At 43.9% G+C, this 17,922-nt stretch overlaps 1 protein-coding gene across 5 annotated transcripts in view; it reads right to left on the reverse strand.

The window, feature by feature from the left end:
• Window positions 1-1,128: 1,128 nt before the first annotated feature.
• Window positions 1,129-17,922, reverse strand: part of SUSD1 (sushi domain containing 1) — a 118,296-nt gene continuing 101,502 nt past the window's right edge. The window contains exons 16-17 of one of the 5 annotated variants that reach the window (XM_072959921.1): window positions 13,774-13,949; window positions 1,129-3,224 (exon numbers count right to left, since the gene is read on the reverse strand). In XM_072959921.1, coding sequence (XP_072816022.1) covers window positions 13,792-13,949 — 158 coding nt within the window. In that variant the 3' untranslated portion in view covers window positions 1,129-3,224; window positions 13,774-13,791. Of the gene's footprint in view, window positions 3,225-4,927; window positions 13,547-13,773; window positions 13,950-17,922 lie in introns of those variants that run through there. The other 4 variants (XM_072959924.1, XM_072959923.1, XM_072959925.1 and 1 more) reach the window with 4 other exon arrangements.

The following is a 17,922-nucleotide window of genomic DNA, read 5'->3' on the forward strand; positions in this document are numbered from 1 at the left end:
GGGGAAAGAAAGTCTCAGTAGTCACAATTTTCCCAGCAGGTGTTCTCATCTTTCTAAATGTTACTTTCAAAGGCTTAATAAGCAAGTCTTCTCCTTCCTATACCTACCTCCATGCACCCCTCCACCACCCAGCCAATCCAACCCATCATCGACGCCTTCATTTTCACCTTGGTAATGCCTGCCCTACGTTAGGATGCCCCTCTGTTGTGATCTTAATGTCTCTAAGAAATTTTCTGCCTTTGTTTACGTCCTATAGCGCCTCCCTTCTTCCATTACTGGAATTTCCCTCCTAGTCTTCTCCACCTGACAAAACCCTACTAATTAATCCTTCAAGGGCCAGCTCAGACCCCACCGGAGCAGCCTTCGCTGCCCCTTCCCACTTCTTTTTCCTGCACCCCCTCCCTCTGTCACTTTGCTTGTCACTCTGAACTGCTCTGTCATGGAGAAACTCCGTCACTGGAGGACGGCGGTGTTGCGAAATGAAGTTTGGACTGATTTCTCAATCGCAAGGGGGAATGCAGGGGCAAATGAAAGCAAATGACATCAGCTCGTTTAAGTGGGGCAAGGGTCCAATCTGCTCGTAACGGGTGCTAAACAAAAGTCAGACAGGGCTGGATTTTACACTTCCAGTCTCATTCCTTGGAAAGTGTACTGGGAAGCTTCCTGGCTACACTTCAGACAGAGGACACACAGCAAGTCCTCCTTTGGGTTTAAAAAACACGACTCAGACAAAGACTATCAATTGGGAAGCCATCAATTAGAGGAGTATTAAGCAAGAGAAGAAAAAATGCTACCAGGGAATAGAAAGATTGAAGACACAGGCTGTGTGAGTTAGGATGGACATCACACCTAGCCTTTGGACAGTGAACATTTAGGTCAGAGGTCTAATGTCCACCTGGCTTCCTACCCCCATGTTCTCACGTTTTCATTTGTGGCCCCATTTTTGCTGGTGCGAGAAAAATTAAAATCCAGCTGTGATCTCCAGAAAAAAACATCAGCAGAACATGTGAATTGTCTGACAGGTCTTGTTAGTGATGTGGAAGACTTTTATGTAGTAAGCCTATTAACTCTTTATTAACCATACTTATTGCAAACAAGTGTTGACGAAAATAATCAACAAGCAGTGAATAATAAGACTAGAAAAGAGTTTTATTTGAGCCAAACTGAGGACTAGCCCAGAAGCCCGCTTCCCAGATGACTCTGAGAAATTGCTCCAGAGAAGCAGGGTTTTCAGCACAGTTTTAAATTTTGTCAGAACAAAGAACATTAAACAAGTCAGGGTTACATTTCTTCCAGGTTTCAAACGAAAAAACAAACAGCAGACCAGCATGTACATAGGGAGTCGGTATGGACTTGGCACCTGGGAAGGGAGCCTTACCATCAAAGGAGGACCAGCATCGGCGTCTCAGGAAGAGGGACATTTAATCTTTATTTTTAACATGGACATTCTTTCCTTCTGGTCAATGTGCTCTTTTCTTTAATAATGAAAGCAGGTGTACAGTGTACGTTTGATAGGCCATAAACAGGCTGTTGTAGTTAGCATAAAATTCAAGTGAACTCATGTGTAAGCCAGAATGACTGCCCTGTATCTCAGTGTGTGAACATTCTTTTTTATCACAAGTTTTCCCCAAATGGCTGGCCGCTCAATCCCCTAACAATCTATCATTCCTCACCCATTTGAAATTGCCACCAGGGCTTTTTACTTAGCAGGGAGGACCACCAGTAAAGTTCTTCTCCTAAAGACAGACCGGCTCTACCGGTGGGCTCAATGGGGTGCCAGAGCAACGCCAAGCCAGCTGGAAGATGACAGTCAGCAAACTTGCAGTTAAAAAAAAAAAAAATCTGTGGTGATTCAGCAAGCTTACTCCTGAGAAGAATAATTTTTAAAAACCCACACGCTTTGGTCTTGGAGTACATGGCCTAAGTATTAAGTTTGGAGAATTTCCAAAACACAATGTAACTCAGACTAACTTAAGTGACGATTTCTTTCACTGGGTGTCAGATCCCATCCCTTTGTGCTATGGAGAGTTTTTAAAAAAAAAAAGCGCTTTACTTTCACTGTAAGTATTCATTATAAATCTTACAAAAATAGATGTACGTGATTCTACTGACCTATCACCACCCTCGGAATGGGGTTTGCAAGGCACCTCCTTGAAACTAGATGTGAATTTACTGAGATCAGAGACTGTCAGAGCTTCTCAGTTGAAATGCTGGAAAGTTCAATAGAACTGGTCATCCTCTCCTTTGGACTTAAGTTTCAGGCTCTCCTCCCACTCAGAGAGTATTTGCTCAAAATAATTTCGTTTTCCTGTTGCTCCGTTCAAGCCATTTCTTTTTCTCTCCGTTTACCAGCACACAGCACGGTGGCTGACCATACAAGCAGTTATGCAAAGCAGAAGCCACAGAGCAAAAAAAAGGTAAGTCAATTTGGAAACTTTATGAAAGTTTCCAAAAGTACAGGCTAGTGCGCAGCAGCGGAGCGGACGTAGCACATGCCGTTTGTTCTTGGGAAACTGAAGGGAGGTCCCAGGAATTAAGGGCAACGACCTGGATGACAAAGCTGACGAGAGCTAGGTGGGCAATAAAGGGCCAGCTGGCAACCTGCTTGCAGGCAGAGGCTGAGGGCGATGACCTGGCTGGTTAACCTTAGAAAGCTAAGCGTGCGATGCAATCAATCAGACCACAATCCCAGGCCAAGTGTGAAAGAAACGTATTTATCCCAGCGTGCACAGGCAGCCTCCCGAGGCACACAGTCAACTCCCCAGCGCTGTGTGTCCCTCCAGGCCTCCTGCCCTCCAGAAATAGGTCTCTGCTTCTTCCATCTCATCCAGGGACAAGCCTTGGTCTTTCCGTGCCTGGCTCTCAGGAAGACTCATGTGCTCTCCCAGACGCATCTCTCGTGTGGGTTCCAGCTCTTCATGAAGCTCCAAACCCCATCTGAGTGGTCTCTCTAGAGAGGCCTCCAGGGTCTGCAGCAGCAGCCGGCAGGGAGGAGGAGGGAAAGTCAGAGGAGTGGCCGCTGAGATGAGGGGCAGTGGAGGAAAGCGGCTGACACCAGAGGTGCGTTACAGCTGGAGACTAAGAGACACCGTCTTGCGAGGGCGATGTGGGAGCGGTCCTTTGGCCTTTGTGGAGTTCCTTCAGCCTCCGTCTAATGCAGCAAGCTATCCAACATGCACCAAACTCAGCCTGACATCCAGACCCGTTAGCTATGTATTAATTTTCTACAAGAAATCCAGGAAGCAGAGAAAGACAAATGCTGTATGATACCACTTGTATGTGAAATCTAAAAAATACAACAAACTGGTGAATATAACAAAAAAAAAAAAGTGGGCTCACAGATGTAGGGAACAAAGTAGTGGCTACCAGCGAGGCGGGGTGCAATACAGAGGTCGGGGAAGGAGAGTTACAAACTGCTGGGTGTGAGATAGGCTATAAAGATGTATTGTACAACACAGGGACTGTAGCCAATATTTTGTAATGACTGTAAGTGGAGCGTAACCTTTAAAATGCTGTAAAAAAATTTTTTTTAAATTATTTCACACAGAAAAAAAAAAAAAAGGAAATGAATGCAGATCACAGGCAGCCAAGTCAGACTCAGCTGTTTTGTGCCCTTGGCAGCAAGCTGGAGACAGGCTGGAGTCTTCAAGTCTGGCAGCCCTGTGCCCCTTCTCCCTTATAGGGCCACATGCAGTGTGGACATTTACATTCTCTAGCCAAGATCAAGGACACTGTCTTCTTTGTTTGGTACAGAAGTTACACAGCCCAGCCTCTGCCCCCTCCTAGGTTCTGTGATAACAATTCCCCTCTCCTGGGCACTGCCCCTCTTTGGCCAGAAGGCAGCATGGTAGACAGCCTCACAGCTGTCCCTGGCCATCCCAGCATAGCAAAGACCACACAAACCATCAGTGTCGGCGTCATCTGGTGTTCGTCTCCGTGAGATCTCAATAAACAGTGATTATCCAAAGACAACCCAAGTTCCTCCTGGCTCTTGGAGCTGAGCCCTCTTTCAGGTTCTAAGATCCACTGTTCACTGGGAGGCACCTTGGACAGAGGGAATCATGGCTTGTGGCCAAGACTGGTAATCTCCAGCTCAGCCATTCTTGGCTGCACACAGCTACTGCCAAGTCCTTGGTTACAGAGGGTCTTGGGGCTGGGGAAAACCTATGTGCTCTCCAGAGCTGGTCCCTGGAGCTCTCACCACCATTTGGAAACACTGAATCTGGTCAAGGTTGCCTTATCCTGTCCAGCCCACCAAGACTCAGGACAGCCACTTCCAGGGACCACAGGATCGAGCCCTTCAGGCCACACACTAGGCTCTTTCGAGTTTGGCAGAGATAGACTTTTGCAGGCCAAGCTCACAATTTCTGAATCCTGCTAAGCCAAAGGCTAAGAGATGGGACGCATGCCCATGGACCCCGAGAAATGGTGACGTTTCTCTGCCCCAAATCTCTGTGCCTCACTCAAGTGAGTACAACCAGTCCAGGGTGGGAAAGCAGTCTTACAGATCCAGTTACCTTCTTGAAACCTGTGGGCCATGGGCTACTTCCAACCCTGGCAGCCTTGGCACCTCTCCTTAGAGAAAACAGAAGCAGTCCTAGGCTTTTGCTGTAAAATCAAAGAGCCATGTCCAAAGAATCCAGGAAATCCTGTGGTAGGGTTTAAAGTTTCTAATTGATTTTTTCTTAGTAACTTATGGTAGGCAAAATTCTAAGATAGCCCTCATCATCCCCTGCCACTTGTGTCCAAAGCCTGTATGTTTTCCTTTTGAGTATGACTTACTTTTAACCAATAGAATATGGCAAAGATGAAGGGCTTTTGCAAATATAATTAAGGTTCCAAATTAGTTGATTTTTTGGTTAGTTAAAGGGAGATTATCCAAGGTGGGCCTGACTTAGTCAGACAAAGGCCCTTTTTTAAAAGAGGGGCTGCATTCAGAGATTCTCCTTGCTTACTTGACAAGTTAGGCAGACTGTTCAGGAAGCCCCCATGGCCAACAACTACAGATGGCCTCTAGGAACAATGGCTGGCATCTAGGACCTGAGGACAGCTTCCAGCTGACAGCCAGCAAAAAGTTGGGGACTTCAGCCATACAACTGCAAGGAAATGAATTCTGCCAACAATATGAATGAGCATGGAAGAGGGGCCTTCCCCAGTCAAGCCTCCAGATGAAGATGCAACCGAGCCAATACCTTGACTGCAGACTTGTGATGTCCTGAGCAGAGAATCCAACTACACTAAACCTGGAATCCTGAGACCCATAGAAACTGGGGGATAATAAACATGTACTGTTTGAAACCATTAGGTTTGAGGTAATTTGTTACACAGCAATAAAAAATAAAACAGCATATTTAGCCTTTGCTATAATCTTCTCACAAATATTCCACCTTCCTGTTTCTAGTTGTGCCCCAAAATCACATTACCAAAGATTCACACAAAAAATTTTAAAGAAATCTGCATCAGCACACTGTGCAACAAGGAAGAAGATATTCAACAATCAGAAACTTCAGAGAATTTTCAGAAGGTCAAAAATACAACACGTTAACAGCTGACAACATAATTCTTAAGGAGGAAACTCTTCTTGTTTAAAAAATTACTTTGGTAGATATTTGGGTAAGGGTGGATGTAGGTCATAGATTAGCCAAGAAAACAAAAAACAAAAAACTAAATTGTTCAGCATTTCAGGGATTTGATAATGAAGATGGGAAGGATGAGAACTTTGAAGAAGGATAACCAATACCCACTTTTAACTATTTGTATGTCTGAAATATAATGTTCTCTGTTGTAGGCAGAGTAATGGCCACCAAAGATGGCCACGTACTAACCCTAGAGCGTGTGAATATGTCAGCTTCCACGGCGAAAGCAGCTTTGTGGATGTGATTAAGTTAAGGATCCTGAGATGGGAGATTAGCCTGGATTTTCCAAGGAGGCCCAAAGTACTCACAAGGATCCTATTAACTGAAGGGGGGGGAGGGCAGGGAGGACAGGAGAGTCAGAGTCAGAGAGAAATCTGAAGATGCCACACTGCTGGCTTTGAAGATGGAAGAAATACCACAGGCAAAGAATATAGGCAGCCTCTCAAATCTGGAAAAGGCAAAGAAATGGATTCCCCTGAGAGCCTCGAGAAGGAACACAGCTCAGCCAATACCCTGACTGTACCCCAGTGAGACTCAGGACAGACTTCTGACTTCCAGGACTGTAAAACAGTAAATCTGTGTGGTTGAAGCCACCAAGTTTGTGGCTAGTTGTTACAGCATCAATAGGAAACGAATACACTCTCCATTCACATTATCTAAATGCCCCGAGTCTTTAACGAGGCTCTGGGTGGGAATCATGGAAAGGAGCTGAGTTCTGCAGGCAGGTCAGTGCAGGTGGAACAGGGACTCCACGTGGGAAGGCGAGATGATCTATTGCCTAAACCAATCCATAGGAAGCAGAAACTAGGCCCTAGAGTTAATCATGGCAGTGTAATGCACCCACCTCTACCATCTCATGGAATTTTCAGAAATCTCAAAAGACAGCACTGAATGCTCCCACAGATTTGGAATAGAGAATTAAACCAATCTTATGCAAATCTTAGGTGTCTTGGATTTACATTGAGAAGGAAGCCAAGCAGTACCCATCAGCTTTTGATTTGACATGTGCAACAGGATGTTCAATGGAACACTTTCTCTTTCTTATGAAATTTTATTTTTTTGTCTTTAAATAGTGATATGCTTACATGTTTAAAATCAAAACAAAATAAGAAGATAAACACTTAACAGACTCTCGCTTGCTCCATTCGTAACCATTTTCATTAATTCATCATTATTGTTCAAGTGTTTCTTTATGGAAAATTGAATATTCTCATTCCCCACTCTTTCTCACATAAAAGACAGCAGACTATGTACACTATTCCCCACCTTGTTTCTCTCATTAAAACAATACAGTTCAAAGACCTCTCCATATCCGTGCACAGAGTCCTTCCTCATTCCTTTTTTACAACTCAGCCTATCCCACTGTGTGCAAAGAAGTATCAGAGTTCATTTAACCAGTTTCCTCCTGAGAGGCACTGGGGTTGTTGCTAAGCCTTTGCTACTATAAACAAAGTCACAATGAACAACCCTGTCATGTGTCATTTTGAACACGTACCGGTGAACCCATAAGGCAGCTCCCAGAAGCGGGAGTGCTGGGTTAAGGGACAAAGGCAATGTAAATATCGCCAGATTTCCCGCCACAGAGGTCGCACGGTTCCGTGCTCTCACTAACGACGTGTGAGTGCCTGCTACTCCACAGCCTCCAAAGACAGTGTGTTGTTAAGTCTCCGGATTTCCCCCAACTTGATAGGTGACAAATGACCTCTCAGTAATTTGCATTTTTCTTAAAAGTCAAGTCAAGCATATTTTCTTGTGTTTCGGAGCCACTTGCATTTCTTTTTCTGTGAACTATATTTTCTTTTCCTTTGGCTCCAAATTGAACACCTTCTGTTTTGACCAAAGTTCCAAAAAGCTGAAAATAATAGGTTGCAAGTACTCCCATATTCTAAAATAAGGATTTCCAAATGGCCTTGTGACCCTTAGCCCAATACCCAAGAAACTGGTTTAAAATTGAAAAAGTCAAAAGAAAGTAGTCCTTTGGGAAAGCTGATGGCAAGCTGTTTATTTTAAATCCCCCACCATGATGGTAGGGAGTAAGGGGACCTTCCTCAGTCCGTGCCTGGAAAAAGGAGCTTCAGGGGGACCTCCACTCCCTTGAATTCATGTCCCCTAAAACTTCAGAGGACACAGTGGCCTGGTATCTGATTTCAAGGATAAGAAACCCGAAGGTCAAGAAGCTGATAAAAAAGTGGAAACCACATTGGAAAGTACTGGAAGCTACACTTCCACCGTGGAGGACATAGGGTCTAACGGGTAAGGAGACTAAAGTCTGTAGCTGGAGCTATCTGTGACGGTGGGGCAGTCCCTCATTTGGCACGGCAAAGATCTGAGAGTTTCCCTGGGTCAAGGAGACACCCAGAAAAGTAACTGAGTTGGAGGAGCCATCGTGATGTGACTTCTCCCCAAAAGGCAGCTCGCCCGAGCAAGGGGACGCTAACAGTGCCAGCAGTAAGAGGGCATGGGGTGCGCTCTCAGAGGCAGGAGCTGAAATACTGACTTGGGAGTTCAGGATGACAAGACATAAAGTATCTGGCCATACCCAACAAAAAATAAGCATGAATTAATTAACTTGTAAGTTGAATATTATAACACTCTAGAGAGGGACACACATAAAAACGAAAGGGAGACACATACTACATTCTGCGAGAGGAGCCCTCTTTCTTTAACACATTCCCAAGGAAAAAGTATGAAGATTTGGGGTGGGGGGCAGGGAGCGTGACCAAATAATTCTTTAGTTTATGTATCATAAACATGTATACATGAATAAGTATATCATAAAACCTGAGAATACTCAGAATTAACAGAAAAAGAGTAGTAACTGACTTTTACTTGATATTAAAAAAAAAACTATTGTAAACTTACAGCAGGTGGTACTGGCACAGAAATAGGTCAACAGAGCAAAAGAGAAAGTTCAGACACAGACTGTAGTCTGTGATTCAGTATACAACTCAAATCTCTACGGGGGAAAATTTCAGTTAAGGGCTATCAATAGAACTGGCTAAACCATTTAGTAACAATAAAAAGACACCCCCACCTCGCTCCTCATACTAACATAAATTTCAGATGGATTCAAGATTTAAATGTTGGTTTTTTTTTTTAACTGCTGAATTATAGTTATTACCTTGAGACTGGAAGGTCCTTCTCAGCATGGCACCAAAGACAAAATACATGAGGAAAAAGACTGATACATTTGACTACACAAATTGAAAGCTTCTGTGTGGCGATGTATGGCACAAAGTCAAAATGGAAATGACAAAGCAGGAACTTTGTTTACAAAATATGTGACAGCTAAGAGTGAAAATGACTATAACACAAAGAGCTTTTTCGAATCAATATAAGGCAAGCCAAGTACTGCAGGGGAAAAAAGGCAGTTCACCGAAACAAAATTACACGTGACCAATCAACGTGCAAAATAGTTAGAGAAATGCAAACACAACACTGAAAGGTCATTTTTCACCGACCAGATTAATCAAGATTAGAGAGATATCCATGAGACCCAGCAGTGCTGAGGCTTCCTGCCAACGAGAGTGTAAGCTGGTATGAACATTCTATGACACTCCTCTGACAACATGGAGTAAACCTCAAATGTATATAGTTTTCACTCCAGTAACTTCAAATCTAGGAATTTAGTCTAAGTGATACTTGCTTACAATTATAAAGGCATGTATAAAAGCACTAAACATCTGGAAACACTCTAAATGCACAACGCACAGTTATGCGTGTTGGGGAAATAAACTGTGGTACAAACTTCCAGTGCCGTCCCTACTGATGAGAAAAAATGTGTCCAAGATGTGTTGATAAATGAAAGAAGCATATTACAGACTACATGCCTAGTCTGACCCCGTTTTGGTAACCCTGAGATGTGCCCAAAAAATATGGATATGGAAACACAACACACACACACATCACCAACATGGCTAGTTCATACTCTTTCTCTCTCTGAAACAATGGGCATACCCTATTTTTTTTTCAACTGATTTGCCTCGCTGCATCACCTGCCCACAAATGGGCACAGAAAAAGCCACACTCTCTCTCCTCTCCAAGATCAGGCACCTGAGTTTACCCAACAACAGCTGGGATAGGCAAAAGGTCCTTGAAACACTGTTTGATTCACAACTACCACTGGCTTTCTCTTCAGTGAATGGAATGGGGAAAAAAAAGGTGTAGAAAATCAGAGCATGAGATTAGCAATAAAAAGGGAGCACTGAGAATCCTTGTTTACTTCCTTTAAAATCAATTTAAATATTAACTTTATGTCCAGCTACTGTGGAATTTCAAGATAACCACTTCTGCTCTGGTCTCACTCTTAAGGCCCAGTTGCAATTTTAGGTCCTGAGTCATGGATGGACTATTACCTACTTCCCCTAGTCAATCTCCATCTCTTTGGTTGTTTGTGGCTCCTTCTAGAGGTGACAGAGGGAGGCACCTACAGTGAAAAGACAAACATAAAAGGACACGGTGCTGTAATAGTAAAGGCAATGCTTTAATACAGATACTGTTATATATGTATTTATGTGTGTTTGGAAGTGTAAAGGCCTGACTCTCCCAAGAACCAGAGGGTCCTGTCAAAGCTCAGGAATGAGAACCAGGCTTGTAGGCCCCAGAGCCATCTCTCTCCATCCTAAGATGGGGAAGCGATAACCCCTAACCTTCCCACCACAGAGAACCGCTGTGCGGATGGAATGAAAGAACGGGTATACACAAAAGCTATGGTGGAGATAAATAAAAACTAGAGAGCACCTGCACCCCAATGTTCATAGCAGCACTATTTACAACAGCCAAAACATGGAAACAGCCTAAATGTCCATCAACAGGTGAATGGTAAAGAAGATGTGGTATATTTATACAATGGAGTACTACTCAGCCATAAAAGCCGACAACATAACGCCATTTGCAGCAACATGGATGCTCCTGGAGAATGTCATTCTAAGTGAAGTAAGCCAGAAAGAGAAAGAAAAATACCATATGAGATCGCTCATATGTGGAATCTAAAAAACAAAAACAAACAAACAAAAACAAAGCATAAATATAGGACAGAAATAGACTCACAGACAGAGAATACAGACTTGTGGTTGCCAGGGGGGTGGAGGGTGGGAAGGGATAGACTGGGATTTCAAAATTGTAGAATAGATAAACAAGATTACACTGCATAGCACAGGGAAATATACACAAAATGTTATGATAACTCACAGAGAAAAAAATGTGACAATGAGTGTGTATATGTCCATGAATGACTGAAAAATTGTGCTGAACACTGGAATTTGACACAACATTGTAAAATGATTATAAATCAATAAAAAATGTTTAAAAAAAAAACAAAACTAGAGGGGCCAAGCAATCTGCCCCATATCTGGGCAACCCCCTGATTTTGAGCCCTAGTCGTAGACTGGATCGTAGTGCTCGCCTCCCCAAGACGGTTAAGGGAAAGCTCCTTCCCCCATCCCCACCTGGGGATCTAGCTTCACTCAGGGGCACTCACAACCCAACTCCAAGTGCTGCTCGATCAATCCTTGGACAGAAGGACCCTGCATGATCCTAGGAAGATTCACTATCAGTCTCCTCAGATGCTCTCTCTGCCTTTACCAGGAATCCACTTGGGAGACAAAAGAGCTTTTTGTCGTAAAAAGCTCCCTGGCAAATCCAGAGACCTTAAAGCTGCCTTCATGTGTATGAGAAAACGGTCAGAGAAGAACTGCAGGAAAATGCTGCCTCCTTCTTGCAAATGCTCAGCACCTGCTTCGGTTAAGTATTAACACCGAGCAACTCTGTGTTAACAATTTGGAACATTCAGAGGGAGGGACAAAGTCTATGTTTTGGCGGTTCTCATTTCTTTCATGAACTGCTTGTACATTTCTGCTCTGTCCCCAGAAGTACATTTTACTTAATATTTAGTCACTTATTTTAACCAGAGACTTGTTGATACCAAGCAAGTGGGATTTCTTCCTTTCAAGGACAATCATGCCAAGTTTCCATGTGGACAACTGCAGCTTCTCTGGCAGTTAATTCTAGAACTAGAAATTAGCGGGACTACAGAAGCGTGGTGTTACGGAGCCGGTTAAAAAATAATGAAGAAGAGAGGTTTAGTTTCTCTCTTTGGATGAAGGAGGCTTTGTTAGGAAAATCCTTCCTCATCACAGACCCTACCCAATATTAACTACAATCATTTGTAATGATTTCAAATTTAATTCAACAGCTGTGAAAACAGTATGAGTTCAACTGTTGTGCATAAAAATTAAAAGTAGGAAGCTATCTGTACTAGCCTATTGAGAGCTTTACTCTGTAATTCACCTGAGATGAGAGCAGGAAGGGTTCTACACTCCACACATTGATGCTAAGTTGTGTCTGGGTGGTACCTCAGAGGACAAGGGACAATGACTCCTAATACTGCCTAACACTGGTGGAAGGGCAGGGCTGACAGTTAGCCTTGAATAATCTGACTCCTCCTTGCTGAGAGCTTAAGCTTTGGGCCAGATCCCCGGCAGGGGGAGTAGCTTCATAGAGCTTCCACCTGTTTCTACTGTTGCTCGTGTCTTCTCAGCTGCTCACAAGCGCGGGCTCCGATCTGTGCCTCACTGAAGCCCAAGCCCACCCACCATGCCAGTCCACCACGTCAGAAAGACGGTCCCTTCTCCTCAGGATCACAAAGCTGCCCAATTCCAGGACCGCGTCCTTACATGCTGCACCCTGAGTTGTGCAATCTAACTGTCGCCCCTTCTCCATCCCATGCTATCTGCTCTCCAGGCTTGGAGAGGGAGGGAGAAGGTGGAGGAGGGCACCACTGTCACTCAGAGAAGCCACGAGCCACCATCCTTCTCCCTCCGTTCCTTGCTGAGCCTTGGAGTTACACTGTCGGTTAGGGAGGACAGTTCAAGGACACTGATTCGGGCTTAAAAGTCAAATCTAATACACTCCAGCTGTAAATTCCGCACATTGCCAGTGCGCTCGGGACTGCTTACACCCAAAGTGTCATCATTCATGATAAAGTGGCATTCACAGTTACTGACGTTGTAGATAAAAAGGGATGATAATGTCACCCACATAGCTCCCCTCCCCTGTAAACACATGGACTCTGGCCATGGGCTTGATATTGTTTCAACCCATTGTTACCGCATGACCACCGAACCTAAAAGGAGGGATAGAGAGCATTTTTAGAAAACACTCAGTTAAAAAAAAAATTAACCAAAGCTGCTATAAACATTCATGTGGAAGAGAAGAGCTGTCTAAGATGAACAGAATGTTTTTACTGGAATGAAGACTTACGGCTTTTGAATACATTTAAGACAAACAGGACTGGGTCAAAGCAATGCTGCCTAACAGACGCTGCGGGGAACTTGCCGGAGGGGCCCGGCTAGCATGCTTTCCAATTAACGTACTTGTAGGAAAGAGGCTTCTAAAGGGTCTGACACCTTGGCCTATGTCACTGATCTCTATCCTTTCCAATGACCTCCTTCACAAAGTTACATTCTAGCCTACACTTAAGTCTTATCTCATTACTTACTGTGAAAGAATGGATTCTGAATTAGTAAGAGAGACGCTATAAAGGAAGACGGAGAGACTCTCTTGCATTCCGTGTCTTGGGGGGCTGACTCTCAGGCATCACTCAGAGGGGAACATGGGCCCACCCACGGGACCTGCAGCCTGTGGTCAATGCTACTTTGTTTATCAAGGATCTCAAGTTCAGAGACACAGAACCGGTTGTGAGCAGGGAAGACATCAGCTATTCCCACGGGTCCTCCTTTGGGGGGATTCCAAAGAGGCAGTCAGTGTCTTGAGTACAGGAAGGGGGCCAACCTGGGAATGGAGAAAGTTGCAGGCCCACACTCAGAGGCCTCGGTGAAAGCACCTGAGAAGCTGTCATAACATCTGCGCCAGCAGCAGCGCGTCCCTTTCACGTAGCACCCACCTGCAGTCTAGACATGGAGGAGGAAAGAGGGTTCACTGACACATTGGTTTTCTGTGGTGCACCTGTGTGCAGCTCATGCACGCTTACGGAACCAGCCACCACTGACCCTGCTTTTCCTGGAGCTGGAGGGCACCCCCCTCCCCCTGCTGAGGTGCAGTTACTCCTGCCTCTCCCCTGCTGAGTATCCGCTGCGCCCCGGGGACAACATCTCCCCATGCCCCCTCTTTGACCTGCCTCCAACCCAGCTGTTCTTCATGACTTCAGCTCCATCCTCTCTCCATTCCACTCATTTCTCCAAAGTGACAGTCTCACATACCAGGCCGCTGAGAAGGAGAGGAATGCGAGGACAATCACAGCAGCCATGGAGCACAGCGCAACACCCACCATCTGCGGCAGCACGAGCGATGAACCTGCGGGACGAAACCACACACTGAACCCACGGCGCACACCCCGCTGTGCTCACTCCGTTTTAACCAGAGCTTGGCCCCGTCTGACAAACCATCCCAAGAATGCCCAGAGTGCCTCTGTGCCCCCTGAGTTGGCCCTGAGAACTGGGCCTCAGGAAAACACAGTTCCATGGCATTTCTGAAAAGGAAGCATAAACCAGGACACATTCAAATTACAAGGGATGAATCTGATCCTGTTGAGCACACAAATACAGCATCCTGTCCTCTCCCTAGTCCATAACCCTGATAGAATTTTATGAGCAGTTTTCCTTTGCATGGAGGAAGACGTCGTCCTGACATCATTTGGACTTTTGCTCCAAAAATTACAGCTAGCTCCAGTGGTCAGATACAGCACACAAATCCTCTCTGTTGGGTAGAGTCACCTGTCATTTTCCCTAGACATCAGCAAGAGTGGTACCTCCCTGCTCTGCTCAGCAGGTTGCTGTGAGGATAAAATAAGAAAATTGATGGAAAAGCTCTTTGAAAGACATACATGTGTTCTATCTTGGGGTGCATCACATGCCAACGTCAGGGAGATCCCTGGTTATTAACTGAAAAACACCTACATTTGAGCTGCACATTGGGGCCAACTAAATCAGAGCATCCTGTTCTAAACTAAAGGTTTCATTTTAATTTACACACACTTACTTCACACTTACTATCTAATTACCTCTTCTCGTCCCTCAGTGGGTACAATAATAATAGCAACAAGTATTATAATAATAGCACCCAGTGTAATAACAGTACACTGGGTACTATTATTATTCCCATTTTACAGATGAGGAATCGAAGCATGGAGTGGTTAAGAAACCTGCCCAAGTTGAGCCAGCTAGTAAATGCCAGAGCCAGGATTCAAACCCAAGCTGTCTAACTCCAGGGTCTTTGCTTTTGACCACAGCACATGCTTTCCCAGCACAGATCTGAATCCAGCTCTGTCTGCAGCAGAGTGGGGGCCATGTTCTCCCCCAGAAGTGAGGCGTACAGGCCCAGATCTTTCCTGCACAGGTTGATGATAGGGCCTCAGGCTGTGGTGATTCATGATCCCCTTTGGAAGAACAAAAGTCTGTGTACAATGCTGCCAACAGACACTGAAAAGATTCCAGGGGGCTGACTCTGCATGTATAGAATTAAAAATTTTAAAACCACCAAGCCATGGAATAAATTGAAGGAAGTGCAATCAATTCCAAATTTTTCCAGACGATTTGTTGCAGTTGTCATTGTTGGAATATCAAATTGTCGTCAGGCCTCAGTATCCACGGGGTATTGGTTCCAGGCACCACCACCCCCACTCGGATACCAAAATCCTCAGATGCGCAAGTCCCATAGATAAAGTAGTGTGGTAGCTGCATATAACTTACTGTATACTTTGTCATCACTAGATTACTTCTAATACCTAATACAATGTAAGTGCTATGTAAACAGTTGCCAGTGTACAGTAAATTCAAGTTTTGCTTTTTGGATTTTTTTAATGATTTTTTCCCAAATATTTTGAATCCACGGTTGGTTGAATCCATGAATGTGGAACCCACAGATACAGAGGGTTGACGATTTCATTTTTCTGTATGCTCCTTTTACCAGTGCCCCAGGTATATGCTTAGTCTGCCTTGGAAGAGCTGATTACACCAAAAGCAATGATCTGTTACTGTAAGAAGGGGAGGGGGATTTGAGAGGAAAAACAGTAGCCTCTGGACTTGAGACCCTCAAAACATAGGTGACTTACTTCCCTGGCAGTGAATGAGGCACATTTGAGAACAGTTCAAGCTGCTTTCTTTCTTCATCATTAATTCTGTGCTGTCAAACACAGCAGCCACACCACAATGTGGCTGTCTAAACCTAAATTAATTTAAATTAAATTTAAGATTCAGTTTCTCAGTCATACTATTGTAAGTGCTCAATTGCACATGTAAATTTCAAGTGCCCAGTAGCCACACGCGGTGAGTGGCCACCACACTGGACAACACGGCTTTAACGTCTTTGTACCACTGCAGACAGTTCTGCCGACTGGCATCACTTGGATCTCGACAACCAGGCTAAGAGGGGACTCTTTCTACTGGAACATACCGCTTGGTCAAGAGCCCAACAAACCATCACCTTAGAAAGTGTTGTCAAGAGACTTTCTCCAAAAAAAAAAAAAGAGAGAGAGAGGCTTTCTCGAAAAATGCGGCTTATATTTTGGCTACTTTTGATATTCAGAAGAAAAAAAGCCCTGATATTTTAAGAAGCCTTATTGGAAAATGGGAGGAGGAGCTGTGGTTAAATTAGAAATTAGTAAGTAAGTAAATAAATAAATACATACATACATACATTAGAGGACTGATTACTGACTTGAATTACCAGATATTAAAACAGTGCAGTATCAGCACTGGAACAACGTAGAAAGCCCAGAAACAAACCCAAGCACTAACATAACTTCCGAGCTTGAATACTGGAGTCAGGCTGTCCAGGTTGGCATGTGAACACCACCACTCCCCAGCTGTGTGACTTTGCGCAAGTTACTCTGCCATTCTGTGCCTCGGTCTCCTCACAAGAGGGATAATGTAACAGCACAGGAATCATAATGATAGTACCCACCTTATTAGGTTACTGGGAGAAACAGATGAGTTAAGACATGTCAGACCTGGGCCTAGCACACAGTAAGCAATTGGCAAATGTTAGCTATTGTTAATTATTATTGCTGTCATTTTGTTTGTCATTGTCATTCCCCAATCACTGGGGAAATGATACCTTATTCTTAACTAACGTTGAGAAAATTGGCTAACCATTTAGGATAAAGTAATTTTGACCACTAGAGCTTATACCCTCTACCAAAATAAAATCTGGATGGATTAAAGACTTAAGCTGAAGACTTACAGAATTGGGACAAAATGTAAGTGACTATATATTTAGTACTAAAGCAGGTAAAATTTTTCTAAGCACATTTATTAATATGGAAACCTTAAAATAAGAGAATGAGAGATCTGACCACATTAAAAAACATACACTTCTGTAAACCAAAAACCACCATAAGTAAGTTTAAAGGGCAAGTGGAAAACTGGGTAAAATAATGAGAATAATTAATAAGCAAGGGGTTAACATACAGAGAGTGTTACAAATGAATAAGGAAAAGACAAATACCTCAATAGCAAAAGGAGCAAATTCTATCGAAAGGTAAACCACATATGAAACCTGAATACAGACGACTGACAAATCTTTGATCAGCTCTCCCTCTCACAAGCAAAAATGCAAATTAAAATACTGAGAAGACGTTTTTATGTACTAAATTCCCCAGGTTTTTATGGGGTTTTTTTTAAAGAGAAAATAGAGCATTGGAAATGGTGGCAAGAAGCTGGTACTTTCCTATATTGCTCATTTCATCCAGTCTACCCAGTGTTCCTCCCAACGCTGGTCATCCACGTTTTCTCTATAGTTTTGTCCTCTCTATATTTCGAATCACTGATTGATGACGATGGTGGGCTAAGGATGACTGTAGACACCGACCCATATTCTGCATATTCCTGGATTCGACATCAACTCATTAATAAGCAACACTTGCATAGTCATTCTGCCATTTCTAAGCTCACACACAGCCCTCACGTCCCCACACTGTCCACAGGGCATTGTCAAGTGTTGGCTGAAATCAAAATACATTGTACCTACCACATTTCCCCATCCAATTAGTGATTCTGTGCTAGAAGAGAGAAGAGCAGTCTCACCTAATCTGCTCATAGGTCCCAGACTGACTGCTGGGAACCGTGGCTTCTTCTCCCAGATAGACACAGAACCGTCTCTTGAAGATCTTGCCTGGCTTTGACTTCAAGTCTTCCTCAGCCATACTTTGCAAAATCTGTCTCCCTTATACAGAGTTCTATGTTCTTTGTTCACCCCCAGTCTACTTATTTTTCCCTTCTTCATTAAGATTTCTCAAAGATCACTTGCAGTGGTTTCTCCATCTCCTTTG

Source organism: Vicugna pacos, chromosome 4 (assembly GCF_048564905.1).
Source record: "Vicugna pacos chromosome 4, VicPac4, whole genome shotgun sequence".
Lineage (NCBI taxonomy): Eukaryota > Metazoa > Chordata > Mammalia > Artiodactyla > Camelidae > Vicugna > Vicugna pacos.